This window comes from Pyxicephalus adspersus, chromosome 5, assembly GCF_032062135.1.
Source record: "Pyxicephalus adspersus chromosome 5, UCB_Pads_2.0, whole genome shotgun sequence".
Taxonomy (NCBI): domain Eukaryota; kingdom Metazoa; phylum Chordata; class Amphibia; order Anura; family Pyxicephalidae; genus Pyxicephalus; species Pyxicephalus adspersus.
Genome location: NC_092862.1, coordinates 142,229,873 through 142,243,843, shown reverse-complemented (window position 1 = coordinate 142,243,843; position 13,971 = coordinate 142,229,873). Strand labels below are relative to the sequence as shown.

Below are 13,971 nucleotides of genomic sequence, written 5' to 3'. Positions count from 1 at the left end.
GGCAAGTAGAAGAGCCGAGCTCCATCTTTGGGGTCGCAAAAGAGATATGGTGCCTTATCATTGGGGTTGGCAAGAAGAACTGAGCCCTATCTCTGGGGTCAGCAAGAGGAATGGTGCCTCATCATTGGGATGGGCAAGTACAGTGTGGTCAGGAGGTGGATTTATGTCCTATTATTGAGTTCAGAATTAGAAAATGTGCCCCATCATTGTGTTCAGTAGGTGGAATAAGGTCTCCTCTTTGGGGTAAGCGGTTAAGTATTCCCTTTATTGCTGGGCTTGACAGGAGGAAATCGGTACCCAATATTAGGGCCATTGGAGTGAAAGAAGCCTCCCCAGTAATTGTGTTCAGAATTTACCAACTATTTTATATGCTTAATCCCTCAAACTTTTCTACTTTGATGGTGTCATGGCTGGAACTATATAGGCACTGGTGGGTGTGAAGGTACATTGCTAGGTGCCGAGACACTGATGGTGCCCGGGCCTTGCCATTAAGCCAGCCTACTAATGGCACCACACTAATGGCATTTTTTCCCCACCCCGATTAGTAGTTTAGCAACCTACATCCATGAAACAGTTAAAAGAACTGGATTTTCACAGATCGATGGATTCATTTTAAGATCGCTGCATTTACCCGGACCAATCAATACACTTTAAATCAAATCACATGGCGCCACTCAAACGTCTGAGGCCCCTTTCTCCGAATCAGATTATCAATTCGCAGAGATGCCGGTGACATGAAATCCATTTTTGCGCTCCCAGATCGCGTGTCCCCATCCTGGTTACTATGGATTCAGTTCATACACAGTGTGAGCGCGCAGAGCCGATTAGCAGCCAGTGACCTGCCGTTACCAGTTACCGGAGCCCATTTGTCAAACAAGGGATTAGCAATGCTGATCACACTCCCTGCATTACCACCTCTCTCCCTGGTCATCTTCTTATATACAAAAAGAATTTCTCATCTAATGGAAAAACAGTATATTACATATATATATATATATATATATATATATATATATATATATATATATATATATATATATATATGCAATTCAATTCAGCCAATCTTGTGTTTTTGTTTCTGGATGGATCTGGCTCCAGGTGGTCCCCTAGGAAAAGGGATCGGCCCGGTGTTGGATGGGCAGGACCAAGTTTACAATCTTTGTCCCATCAAGGGCTTAATGTACCAAGGTGTTCAAGGTAAGGGACCTTTATCTCTTGGGGAATAGGTTTTTGTTTTATGGGCACCCTCAGATATCGAAACCCAGTGCAAAACAAAAACCTATTCCCCAAGAGATAAAGGTCCCTTACCTTGAACACCTTGGTACCCAAAGCCCTTGGTGGGACAAGGATTGTAAACTTGGTCCTGCCCATCCAAAACCGGGCAGATCCCTTTCCCAAGGGGGACCATCTGAAGCCAGATCCATCCATGTTCTGGGCTGAGGTTCCACCAAAGGGAAACCCTACAGTGGAGACGAGCCGGACATGAAGACCTTAAGCCCTACCAGTCTGAGAAATTGGCATGGAAAAATAAGTGATGTGGGCGGCAAAGTCAATTCACAATGGCTGGCCTTCTGGTTGCTATATAAGTTCTTCCAGTTGTAGCCAAAAGCTCAACCCAAGAGGCAGATTTGAAAAAAAGTGACAGTGACCAAGGTACTGTACAAAAAATGTGGAAGGGTCCACGAACCCCTAGTGAAATATTCATGCACCCCTAGGCTGACACTCTCACCTGCAGGCTTATTTTCTCAAACCTCTAGCAAGACCAAGCAAGGTCAGTCCCTATCAGCAGGAAATAGTTCTGGCGGCAACCCCCCCCCCAGTACATTTCAATCTGGGGATTATAAACGGCAGGTAGAACCACCCCTACACCAGGGTTCTCCTAAACCCGAAACTCATAAGAACAGATACTACACATGTTCTTAGCTAAAAGGGTGAGACGCTATCTAGCAGTCCGGTCACAAAGAGCTGCCAATTTCCTAGACTCACCTGTTGACTGGACAGTAAAGGAGCAGCAGGACATCACCCGGCTCACAGTGCCAAAGTGTTCCTTTGTGGTCCCTGAGGCTTATATATTGGCTTTGCTAAAGTAGTGACAGGTTCACTTAGCAGATTCCCACTTTTCGCGCCAGTTCAGAATATAGCACAGCGCTGTACATCAAATAGGGGTTGCAAATGAAAGACAGATACAGACAGTGACACAGGAGGAGGAGAGGACCCTGACCCGAAGAGCTTACAATCTAAGAGGTGGGGGAAGTATCACACAATGGAAGGGGGGATATAGAATGGTGAGTAAGTAATGAGGGTTTAAGAGACAGAAGAAGACGCGTAGGTAAGTTTGCACATTGCAATAGGAGGCCTGGAAAACACCTTAATAATAAGGAAAATGGTCATACAGCAAGAGCGCATCTGAGTAGCGTGCTATTCAAGTACTGTGCCATTCAAAAGACACCCATAGTCCATTAAAGAAGCTTTACTCCCCTATTCTTTTAGCACATCTCTTGCTGGGAAAGGAAATCTTCAGCCCTTTCTCTTCAGCTCTGACCCAAGCTGATGGGTGCTCCTGAATTCTGCAGAGAATGAAGCTCACAAAGTGATCCATGTGTCTTTCTCTGCAGCATTCTCGCAGGCCAGGGTGGTACCACATACTTAGGGGGGATGTCCATGACATCCTGGGCTTATAAGAAAAAGTTGAATAACTCTGGGTGTCGACTAGCTCATAAAGCGAGTGGCGGTCAGCTGCAGGGAAGAACATGCTAAAGAATAGGAAAGGTTATTATTATTATACAGTGTTTATATAACGGCAACATATTATGCAGTGCTGTACAAAGTCCATAGTCATGTCACTAGCTGTCCCTCAAAAGGGCTCACAATCTAATGGCTATGATTACTTCATCACATTTTAAACGCAGGGCATCAATTCCAAAACAGCTCAAAATCTGATGTGAAAATACCCTCCCTTCAAGCAGAACCATTTCTATACTCCAGTGCGAGCCTTCACAATAAACCAAACTCATTACAATTGTAAAACGGAAACATAAATAATAATAACATAGTCAATAAAGATCTTACAAAATAAAACCAGCAGAATGATCAGCAGGATCTTAGCACCGGCCAAGAAGAAGATCCCTGCTGTTCCGCTAATGCTTTTTAAAATTGCAGTGCCACTTACTTGTATTTACTCTAAAAATATCATTAAAAGAGTAAAAGAAAATTATTTTCCGCCTTGACTTAAAACAATGGAACCCCCGGCTCTGAGAGTGATGACGACTCCCGACAGAGCCCAGATAATTAATTTGAGAGCTCACCAAACGCCTGGCATTTCGAAGACAAAGAAAAACGCTTTACAGGGAAATTCGCCATCCAAAATATTTAAAGGTAAACTGATAAATACAGATATGAAATACCTATGGGGGCTTTTTTGCCTGCCAAAGAATTTATATTTCGGAGCCTTGCACAGCCATCTGGCAGGTGACCTGATTTTTCTCAGCAGTCATTAAGCAATGCTTATAGGTCTTGTCCCTCCCCCTGTTTCTGATTGGACAGTAAAGGGAGACTACAGTAGACTCATCTATGTCACTCTCTCTTCTTTTTGCATGCTCTTTGTACTGCAGCATGGCTGATGAGTTCCTTATGCTCCCCCCATCTTAAAAATCCAAATTCAACCATATCTAAGGGACAGTGGCTTTCCTGTTCATTTACCTTCCATAGCCGCAGGAGACATGCCTCTTTATTACAGCCTGATGTACCTCTATGGGGCCCAAGTGGAGGCAGTGCCACAGAAGTCCATGAGCATGCGTGTCTACTGCAGTATTAGAATGTGAACACATGGGAGAACCGTCCATATTGGATATGAACAAGCATAGATTTATGAAGCGGGAGAGTGGATTACTATAGGGCAAGTGCACTTATAATGAAGCAAGCTTTTCAGTATTAAAATGATAATATATAAGGGGCACATCTATGACAATAAAGGTAATTGACATCCTTGCCGAGAAAAAAAACATATGCAGGATAAGAAGTGCATAGAGTTGTCAGCAAAAGAATATTAACAGCGCTATGACTATAGCTGATAAGGAAGGTGAACAACCACATTCTGTACTACATGCAAATCTTGACTTTTCTTAAAGTCATGCATGGCTCCTTCTCTTTAAAGTTCTGGTAGCCCTTTTGACAGCACAAATAGGTAGAAAGGGGAAGAAATGAGTTGGCTTTTTCTTGCTGTGCATACAATTTATGGGTATTGGTTGCTTTGCAGATTCATTTTAATGTAACATCAGAATTTCTCCACCATATGCTGAATTGTCAAGTATATATATATATATATATATATATATATATTCCTTTAATGATGTATCGGGTGAGCCCTGAAGCTTCCTCCCAGAGGAATGTTCCTGAATCCTGAAACCCCTCCTGAGGGATATGTACTGTATAGCATGGAAAAACCACTTAAGAGGTACGCGACAGAAGTAAGCTGCTATTGCTGACCTCGGCTTTGAGAAACAATAATTGCCTGGTTTCAGTGCTGTTCCTTTGATTTAAAGGTCATGTAAACACTAAAAGTAAACTCGTATTTTCTCCCCTGCTTATCAAAATTCTTTATTTGTATCAATTCCATAAGTGCAAAAAAAAAAACCTGATGATCCTGCCGGAACTTCCTGTGCTTTCTACCTGTACTGCACGGTTATCAGTTACCTTATTCCCAATTTCCTTATTGGATCTCTACCAATCTTATAGAGAATTATCATGCCAATTAGTGAAGCTGACCTGGGCAGGTTTGGAGAGAACATTTCTGATTGATTGAAGCTGCCCTGGATGATGAATTTTCTGCAAAGCAAGCTCAGGCAAAAGGTATTAGCCAGGATCATGGAGATGCATACAAATAAATGTGGATAAATTCTGGATTAGTTGAATGTCTTTCAAGGGCTGTAGATACCTCTAGTCTGTCACCACCTGCTATTTATGTTACTTCATCCTCTTAATGTGTAGATATAGATCTGGGTTCCTCTAGAGGTTGCTGGGGGTTTCTTGAGCAATGAGCAGTTTGGACCTCTCAGGTCAGTATAAGTGACACCAATGATCTTTTTAGCTATCTGTAGGGGTGACATTCTTCCCAATGGCCAGCAATGTAAGAGGAATTCTTCCCATTGACCCCCACACTAATATACTGTGAGCTGTGGAAATAGGAATTATAGAAGGGGTTACCTGGAGACCTGAAAGTCATCTCAAGGGTTCCTCTAGGTTAAATATGTTGAGAAAGGCTGAAGTATAGGAAAAATGTTAGTTTTCTATTTATGATATAGCAGCTCAAAGTCTGAAAATGAAAGAAAGCAGCAAATGGGTAGATGGCAATAAATAATAAAATAAGCTTTTCTAAATGGTGCCTTTTTGCTGCCTCAAATTTCTCCATATTGTGTTTTTTTATTAAACATTTCAGGGAATGGGGTACTGATACTAATCCCCCTGGGTGAAAAAGCTTCCAGATTTCAGCATAATCACACCAAAAAACCCCAATATCAGCGGATGCCAACCAGTGGTCTACGAGAAAATTTCGGTCTGCGGCTCTGGTGCGCCCCTGAGCAAGGTCAGGATTAGGACTCCGCTGGGGTGATGCACCGGCCAGAGCCATGGACCACATTCCCCATACGGCTCCCAGGACTGTTGTAGTTGTGTCTCTGGACAGGCTCAGATCTGCGATGGGAGAGTGGACAGGTTCTGGCATCATGACGTCACTATGGGGGCGGTTTCTTCCCCTTTTAGTGACACCCAGCTCTCTGCGCATGCGCGGTCCAGAGCCGGTAAATTTAGTGGTCCGCTGGTCCGAAAAGGTTGGCGATCCTATATCATTTTTGAAAGGCTGAATGCCAGGAGGAATCCCTGTCCCTCAATATTGGGTATCCCATTGTTGAGGGGTACGGCCTTTTTCTCACATTTGTGGGGAAGAAATCCTCTCTCTCAACAATTGGATACCCAATGTTATGGGAAGACATGGGGTTGCTATAAAAAGTAAGGGGAACGTACACACTCTCTGCCATCCCATATCCTGTCCCATTCTGTCTTTGCTTTGAAAAGGGTTTAGCTAAAAATGTAAAACCCCGCATATCTTCTTGTCTTTTTCTTTTACAGTAGTTAGCCTATTAGTAAAGAAAATTGAACAGGACAATCTAAAAAGCAAGATTCGTTTCCATTAGACTTCAATGGGGTTTCACGTTCGTCCACCTATAATGCACGGCTGATAATGAAATGATAACTGTGCAGGCTTACCATGCACATTATAATTCTACAAAATAAAATAACCCTTTATTTTATCCAAGCAGAATTCCACTCACACCAACCACAAATTCTCACCATCACTATTCTGTAAAAGAAATGGGCAAAGAGAACAGACTGAAGGTGTGAACAAGCAAATATGGCTTCCTGCAGGTTTAACAAATACTTTTACAATCTAAAGATACATTAATCCTGCAATAAACTTATTAAAAGAACATTAAGAGTTGTGTTGTAAAGCACCATAGTGTACCACAAGCTTCCTGCTCCTAAATCAGCGTTTCTCAACCTTTTACCATGGGGGAACCATTGAAATAACATTCAGGTCTTCAATAACTACTATATACACAGCTCACAGTATATTAGTGTGGTGGTCAGTGGGAAGAATTCCTCTTACATTGCTGGCTATTGGGAAGAATGTCACCCTTACAGATCACAGACAAAAATATAATTGGTGTCACCTAAACTGACCTGAGAGGTGCAAACTGCTCAATGTACAACAAACCCCCAGCAACCTTGCCAGCTGCTTGAACACGTGCCCGGCAGCGCTGGTTCAAAAAGAACAGGCATTTGCACATGTGACAGCTGTTATTATTATTATTATCAATAAACAGGATTTATATAGCACCAACATATTACGCAGCGCTGGCAGTACTAGTACCACTCCCTGCAGCCCCTCTATTCTTTCCAAAAGGAGCTTCCCAAGCAGCAGCATTTCCTGTGTGAGGAGGTGGCAAAGGCACTGCAACCCCCCAAAAAAAGCATTATTAAAAAGTGGAGTTTCAAATATATATATAACATATTTTTAAAACATATTAAAAATAAAAAAATAAAAACAATCAAAATATTAGATTTAAAAAAAATTATAAAATGAAGTTCAGCCAAAGATTTTTATTTGATATATTTACATAAAAATAATTACAGTAATAGTTTGATGATAATAATCTTGTGTCACTGGATTAAAAGTCCAACAACATGGGGGTCTGAAAAAGTTACAGGTGTCATTAATATTAATAACAATAAAATTATGAAGGATTAAAAAAAAAAAGACAATATAAGATAAAAAAAATTAATTGTAAGGAAAAAACACAAAACAAAAAGTTCCATGTAAGATAATATTATTAATAATAAATATAAAATAATTAAAATAAAATACAAACAAAATTAAAAAAAAACAATCAAAAATAAAATACAAAAAAAAAAAAAACTTTCATAAAAATTAAAAAAAATAATAAAAATAAAATACAAAAATATTAAATAATAAAAAATAAAATATAAAATTATTAATAATAATAATAATAATATTTATTAATAAAAAATAAATAAAATAATTAAAACACAAAAAAATAAAAAACAACAACAACAACCTTATTAATAATAATAAAAAATAAAATACAAAAAAAAAATAATAAAAATAAAAAATTAATTAAAAATACAAAAATAAATAAAACACAAAAAAATGTTAAAAACCCAAAAATAATAATAATGAATAAAAAATTAAAAAAAACAGATGATATGACGATAACATTTCCCATCAAAAGATGACACACAGCTCGCAGTTAATATAATTTGATAAAGCGCTGCCGTTGTGGGGCGACTGCAAATCATCAGCAACCACACAAAGCCAATAAAAAAAAAATAGTAATAATAATAATAATAATAAAAGGAGTAATAAAGCTGCCATTCCCTGGCATCCCACACACACAGCAGCCAATGGCAGGCGGTCCAGGGTGGCATAGCCCAATGTGCCTGGCATGGGTGGCAATGTTTGGTCTTGTAGCAGTGCACAGGGTATCTATGTATGACAGGTGCTCTTACCTGTGCGGCTCGGGCTGTCTCCCTGTCACCAGCAGACAATAGGACACCACTGAAGGACAGCCGCCTCTACGACTGACTCTCACTGGCAGCCAGCAGCAGTGCGCACAGCTTCGAGGGCCATACCAACTGCGCCTGAGGAAAAAGGGGGAGCATTTTCACAACCTTGTCATTTCTCAATCCCCACTTTCTCTACTAATACAATATAATTAGTGCACGATAGTAAACACAATATTATTATATTAGGAATTCATTTTTTACAGTATTACGTGGGATATCTAAAGTAGGCTCCCCCCGGTTGAGTGGACTGCGCCGTAGGCGTGCTTAGCACATTGAGGGCTGCCAGGAGTAAAAATGGCGGATTGTGGCTGACGTACAGCAGCGTGAGAGGAAGTGTATGTGATAACTGGATACATTGTATCTGTCACAGCTGATTTACAGTTCGGCAGGAGGAAGCGGCATGGCGCCTAGGAAGGGAGAGCTGACTGAGGAGGAGAAGGAGCTGGTGCAGGTTATCTCTAAAGGTAAGTGTGCCATGGCAGGGGGTGCTTTCTGTGGGTGTATAGAGGGAAATGTAATGGCTCCTGGCTGGGGCCTGTCAATGCAGCACCCCCCTTGGTTCTGAAAGTGTCATTGGGTGTTCAAAATCAGCAGCCATTCATTTCTTGATTATAAGACTTGTGGTCATGTAACACCAGGCATTGGTAATCCTCACTATAACATTCCATTTATCTTTTCCTATGGGGGTGACATTCTGTATGGCTGAATGCCAGACCGGCGGCTCAGATCAACCTAAAGACCGTGTTGGTGACCAGACCACTTTAAATGATATATAATGTTCTGCCAGTTCCCACAATGTTGATCCGCCACCAATGGCAACGCTGCAAAATCCCATGCCCCTGCAGCAACACCTTGCCCGTCGAGGGAGTGCCGCCATGGAAGCTGGTGAGCATGTACCTGCCATGGCAACAATCCCGCGCAGCGATCTCCAGCGACAGAATCAAACTCGTCATGTCTGTACAAGTCAAATCCTTCCATTATTACTGCACGTTAGGTGTTAAAAAATCAGAATGTTCCAGAACCATTAAAAAAAAAATCTTTTGATTTCAATGCAACACAACACAGGATAGCACAATACTATTTTTTGTGATGCACTGCGTGTTATAACATCACAAAAGTGTGCTTAGCTCTTAGATCTGACCTAGCTGGTCAAATCCCGGGTTGTAAAGAGGAACTAAACTGAAAACTGCCAAAAAAAAACAAAAACACCTCTTCAGTTCCGCGGGGCGGTCCAATCTATCCAGGGGTGTCCTGCGTCGTCCCGGAACTGGCGCTCCAGGCGCCACCTTCTTCTGCTCTTCTTCCTACGTCACCCGAGCCCAGGCACGAGATTGGGTGACAAAGGATGGAAAAAAAACTTGCCGATTTCACTGCGCATGATCTGCAAATTATTTTCTTTGCGCGGAAAGGTTCCTACTGCTCATGCCTGGGATGCTCCGGCATTAGCAGAAGGAGGGCCCAACAGCCTCCCGCGATGCATGACGTAGGTATCCCGGCAGGCTGCGCTCCAATTCATTCTCGATTGCCTAGGTGATTGAGAATTAGGGAGCTGTGCTGCACCCTTTTTTTTTTTTTTTAATATAAAGGGTGTTTCACTTAAAAAAAAAAAACAAAAACAAACAGAATTTTAACCTAACATAAAAAGGTTGTCTACCTTTTTATGTAAAGTGAAATTTCTGAGTTTAGGTACGCTTTGAGAGCAGGGGTGTAGCGGTAGAAATAGAAGAGGGGGCACGGTAATAGTGAATGTTATGAATGCTGAGTGCGTCCTTGTTATGTAAACGCCTCATTCCCCGAAAAAAGTGAGGGTACAGCGTGCCTGCCCCACTACACCCCTGGTTAAGAGGGTACTGAAAATAAATTTTGATACCTTACAGTAGTGATCAGTGTTCTCCCCGGCCCCTTTTAACTGTGCGCACCGCCCAGCTTTTTTCAGTAGCAACCTGCAAGTTTTTGGGTGGTTACTAAAAAGTTGGGTCACAATACAGGGGCAGCCACTCGCCTACAGCTTCCTCCTACCCAGCTTAAAAAAAATCTGGAGAGAATACTGGTGTATCTCAACCAGGGTTCCTCCAGAGGTTGCTGGGGGTTCCTTGAACAGTTAGCAGTTTGTGCTTCTTAGGTCAGTATAAGTGACCCCAATGATGTTTTTGGCTATTCGGCTAACGGCCAGCAATGTAAGAGGAATTCATCCCACTGACCATTACACTAATTTACTGTGATCTGTGGATATAGGAATTATAAAAGGGGTTCCCTGAGACCTGAAAGTTATTTTAAGGGTTCAAAAAGGTTGAGAGACGTTGGCGTACACAGTCCCTGAACATCTGTTTCCCATTAGGGTCACCCCAAAACCAGTAGTTAGATAAGAGAGGTGAGGGGGTTGTAAGTAGGGGTGAGTGAGCGACTGAGTGATCCAAACACGTGAGAACGGCCTGTGTAAATTTGGCTATCGAGATCAAATTTTTTGGGACCTCCGCTCCCCTGATTGCTCTTGCAGCCCTGTAGTATGTGTTCATGGATAGAGATTCTCCATGGAAGTACCACGGCTGTGCTCATCATGAGTGAATGCAGCCGTGGGAATCATCCTGTAATGATTTTCTCGATCTCCCAATGGGTCTGCGAAATCGATTCAATGAAAGTTTGCAGGCCCATCGGAAGTTTGAGGAAATTTTCGCAAAAATGTCAGAGGCATTCTCGCTCATCCCTAGTTGTAAGTTTAATGAGACAGATCTTTTGTAGAAATAACAACCATATATATATAATCATTTCAGGGCTTTTACTATTCCCTAAAAAATTCTTCCTCCCCTCCCAAGGTACCTTTTTTTTCCCCAGAAGTTCTCCTTCCAACGTCCTCATTCGTTTCCATTGTCCATGCATAGTGACTGTTCCGGATCCTCCTGAATATGTGATGAGAATATCTCAGGAGAGTTCTTGTTCATGCACAGGTTCCGCATTGGTGACAATGGCTTTGGAAACAAAGATGGCGGCAGAGATGAAATCTGCATCAGTGAGGTTATATGGTCACCAGTTCTATGGGAAGTGGGATGGATGGTTTGCTTTAAGTAAACCTGTTGCTTTGGTTTGCATGGCCAATGAGCAGATTCATTTTCAATCAGACAAAAAGTCTGAATCAAAACCTTTTTTTTTAGGTCACATGACCCTCGATAGTTTTACATTTACCAATTTAAATTGATAATCTGCAGACATCGGTGCCTCAGTGCGTTACCACCATGATTTCTGGTCACATGACTCAGAGATGAAACACTGTGGGAATCTTTTTTATTAGTTTATTCAGAACTAAATATCCTCGTTATTGCTGCTGCTATCAAATTGTTTACAGAGCCGTACAGTTTACTTCTGCATTTAATAATTTTATTGCTTTCACTGACCTGAAATGGAAAAGTGTGAAGTCCCTATGAGACTGATTGCTCCGGGTCAAAGTATTGAAGCCAGAGTGTCAATATGACAGCCAGACACCTAGCATTTCCAGATAGAGAGGTTACAATGGAAGCCTCCACCATGACAAGTTTATTGTAGGGCTCATTCACATCGAGTGTTCTGTGGGGTGAAATAATACACTTCTTCGTGTGAATAATGGGAGGTGTTATTGTGTGTTGGATTAGGGCTACCTGAATATTAATAATTAGTATTTAAATAGCGCCGACATATTACGCAGTGCTGTACAAAGTCCATAGTCATGTCACTAGCTGTCCCTCAAAGAAGCTCACAATCTCCCTACCATAGTCATATGTCATTTTTACAGTCAATGGGCAATTTTGAGGGGGGGAAACCAATTAACCTGCCTGTTTTTGGATTGTGGCAGGAAACCCACACAAACACGAGGAGAACCTGCAAACTCCATGCAGATATACTTTAACAGACTATGCTATCCAAAGATTGGGAGAAACCATTAAATACTGCAGGGGGTCGGCAATGATCGGCATTTATTCTTGTGTCTAAAACCTGTTGCTGTTATTTCTTTTATAATTAAACAGTATTTATATAGCACCAACATATTACGCAGCGCTGTACATTAAATAGGGGCTGTAAATGACAGACAGATACAGACGGTGACACAGGAGGAGGAGAGGTTAGAACGTCTTAGCTGATTTTACAAGATAATTGTCCGGATTGAACACAACTGCTGGTAATGCTACTAATAGACTGCATCATAGAGATTCTTTTATTAAGTCCATCATTTCAAGTCCAATTATATTTTGGGGTTGCATTCTAAGATGAAAGCTCTTAGAAGGAAACAATGAAGTCCCATAGAGAATATAAAAACTCCAGGCTACCAGGAACACGACTTCTAGATAAATCCAAACCTCAGGGGTACAGGCCACGTTACTTATTTCCAGGGGGCTCGGCTTTTTATTTTAGGTTCCAATAAAAGCTGAGAATAGTTTCTGATATGAGAGCTGTATATTGAGGGCACGGAGTCAGATGCTGGGCAGTGGTTATGAAATGCGTGTTTTGTAGTAAGCTGCACTAGGCATAATTAAAGACATAATCTGCGGTGATTACAGCAGCAACCAGCAGATAATTCTAATTGGGGAGATGGCAGATTTCTGTCTGGTGACTAATCTTTGGTTAACCCTTTGTAGGACAGGACATACATGATGAACAGATAATGCTATTTACCCAATTCTTAGATTGTAAGCTAGGTAGGTCCTCTCCTCTTCCTGTGTTTTTGTCTGTATTGAATGTACAGTGCTGCTTAATATGTTGACGGTATAAAGAAGAGCTTACAATCTAAGAGGTGGGGGAAGTATCACACAATAAGAGGGAGATATGGAATGGTGGGTGAGTAGTAAAGCTACGTACACACTTCCAATTATTATCGTTGGAAAACGAACGATCCTGCACGATATCTACGAACGATTGTATAGCACCGATACTGCACATAGAGATAACGACACGATCGTTCGTAGATATTGTACACACAATAGATACGATCGTTTGAGCGATAGAGGAACTATGTGCACGACAGGAAAGTGAACGAACGTTCGTTCATTACGCATGCTCAGACCATGGACGATCACCGAACGACTGTACACACGAACGATGTTCAACGATCGTCGTCTAATCCGATCCGCCGGTCCGGTCGTTCGTTTCCAACGACTTTCCTCGTTCGTCGGCGTCGTTGGTTACTTTTTTACGAACGATTTTTTGCCCAATCGATCGTTCGTCGTTCGTTTTGAACGATAAAAATTGGAAGTGTGTACGCACCTTTAGGGTGACGGAAGACAGATAGGTAAGGTTGAAGTGTTGGGTTTTAAGGGCTCTTTTAAAGAAGCAGAAAGTAGGAGCAAGCCAAATAGGACGAGGAGGACCATTGCAGAGAGTTGGGGCAGCTCTAGAAAGGTCTTGGAGCCGTGCGTGTGATGAGGTTATGAGTGAAGTCATTAGTAGGTCATTGAAAGGAACGAAGTGAGTGGCTAGGGGGGTATTTTTCTATCAGGGCAGAAAGGTTAGTGGGGCAAGAACTGTGGGGGGGATTTCGAAAGCAAAGCACAGGAGATGAGATTGGTTCTAAGATGAAATGGAAGCCAGTGAAGAGAACTACAAAGAGAGGCAGCAGAAGAGGAGCGTTGGGAAGGCTGTGTATGGGGTAGGTAGGTGGGAAGGCTGTGTATGGGCTAGGTAGGTGGGAGAGCTGTGTATGGGCTAGGTAGGTGGAAGAGCTGTGTATGGGCTAGGTAGGTGGGAAGGCTGTGTATGGGGTGGGTAGGTGGGAAGGCTGTGTATGGGGTGGGTAGGTGGGAGGGCTGTGTATAGGGTGGGTAGGTGGGAGGGCTGTGTATAGGGTAGGTAGGTGGGAGGGCTGTGTAT

The 13,971-nt window shown here is 42.0% G+C and overlaps 2 protein-coding genes across 3 annotated transcripts in view; one reads left to right on the top strand and one right to left on the bottom strand.

Moving 5' to 3' along the window:
• The window catches only part of BZW2 (basic leucine zipper and W2 domains 2), a 52,528-nt gene extending 44,337 nt beyond the window's left edge, over nt 1–8,191 (bottom strand). Inside the window, exon 1 of the mRNA XM_072412965.1 lies at nt 8,083–8,191. The gene's annotated coding sequence lies outside the window, so the exon portion shown is untranslated. The remainder of the gene's footprint in view (nt 1–8,082) is intronic.
• Nucleotides 8,192–8,427: 236 nt separating this feature from the next.
• Nucleotides 8,428–13,971, top strand: part of ANKMY2 (ankyrin repeat and MYND domain containing 2) — a 27,773-nt gene continuing 22,229 nt past the window's right edge. The window contains exon 1 of one of the 2 annotated variants that reach the window (XM_072412963.1): nt 8,428–8,603. In XM_072412963.1, coding sequence (XP_072269064.1) covers nt 8,540–8,603 — 64 coding nt within the window. In that variant the 5' untranslated portion in view covers nt 8,428–8,539. The remainder of the gene's footprint in view (nt 8,604–13,971) is intronic. The other variant, XM_072412962.1, reaches the window with a different exon arrangement.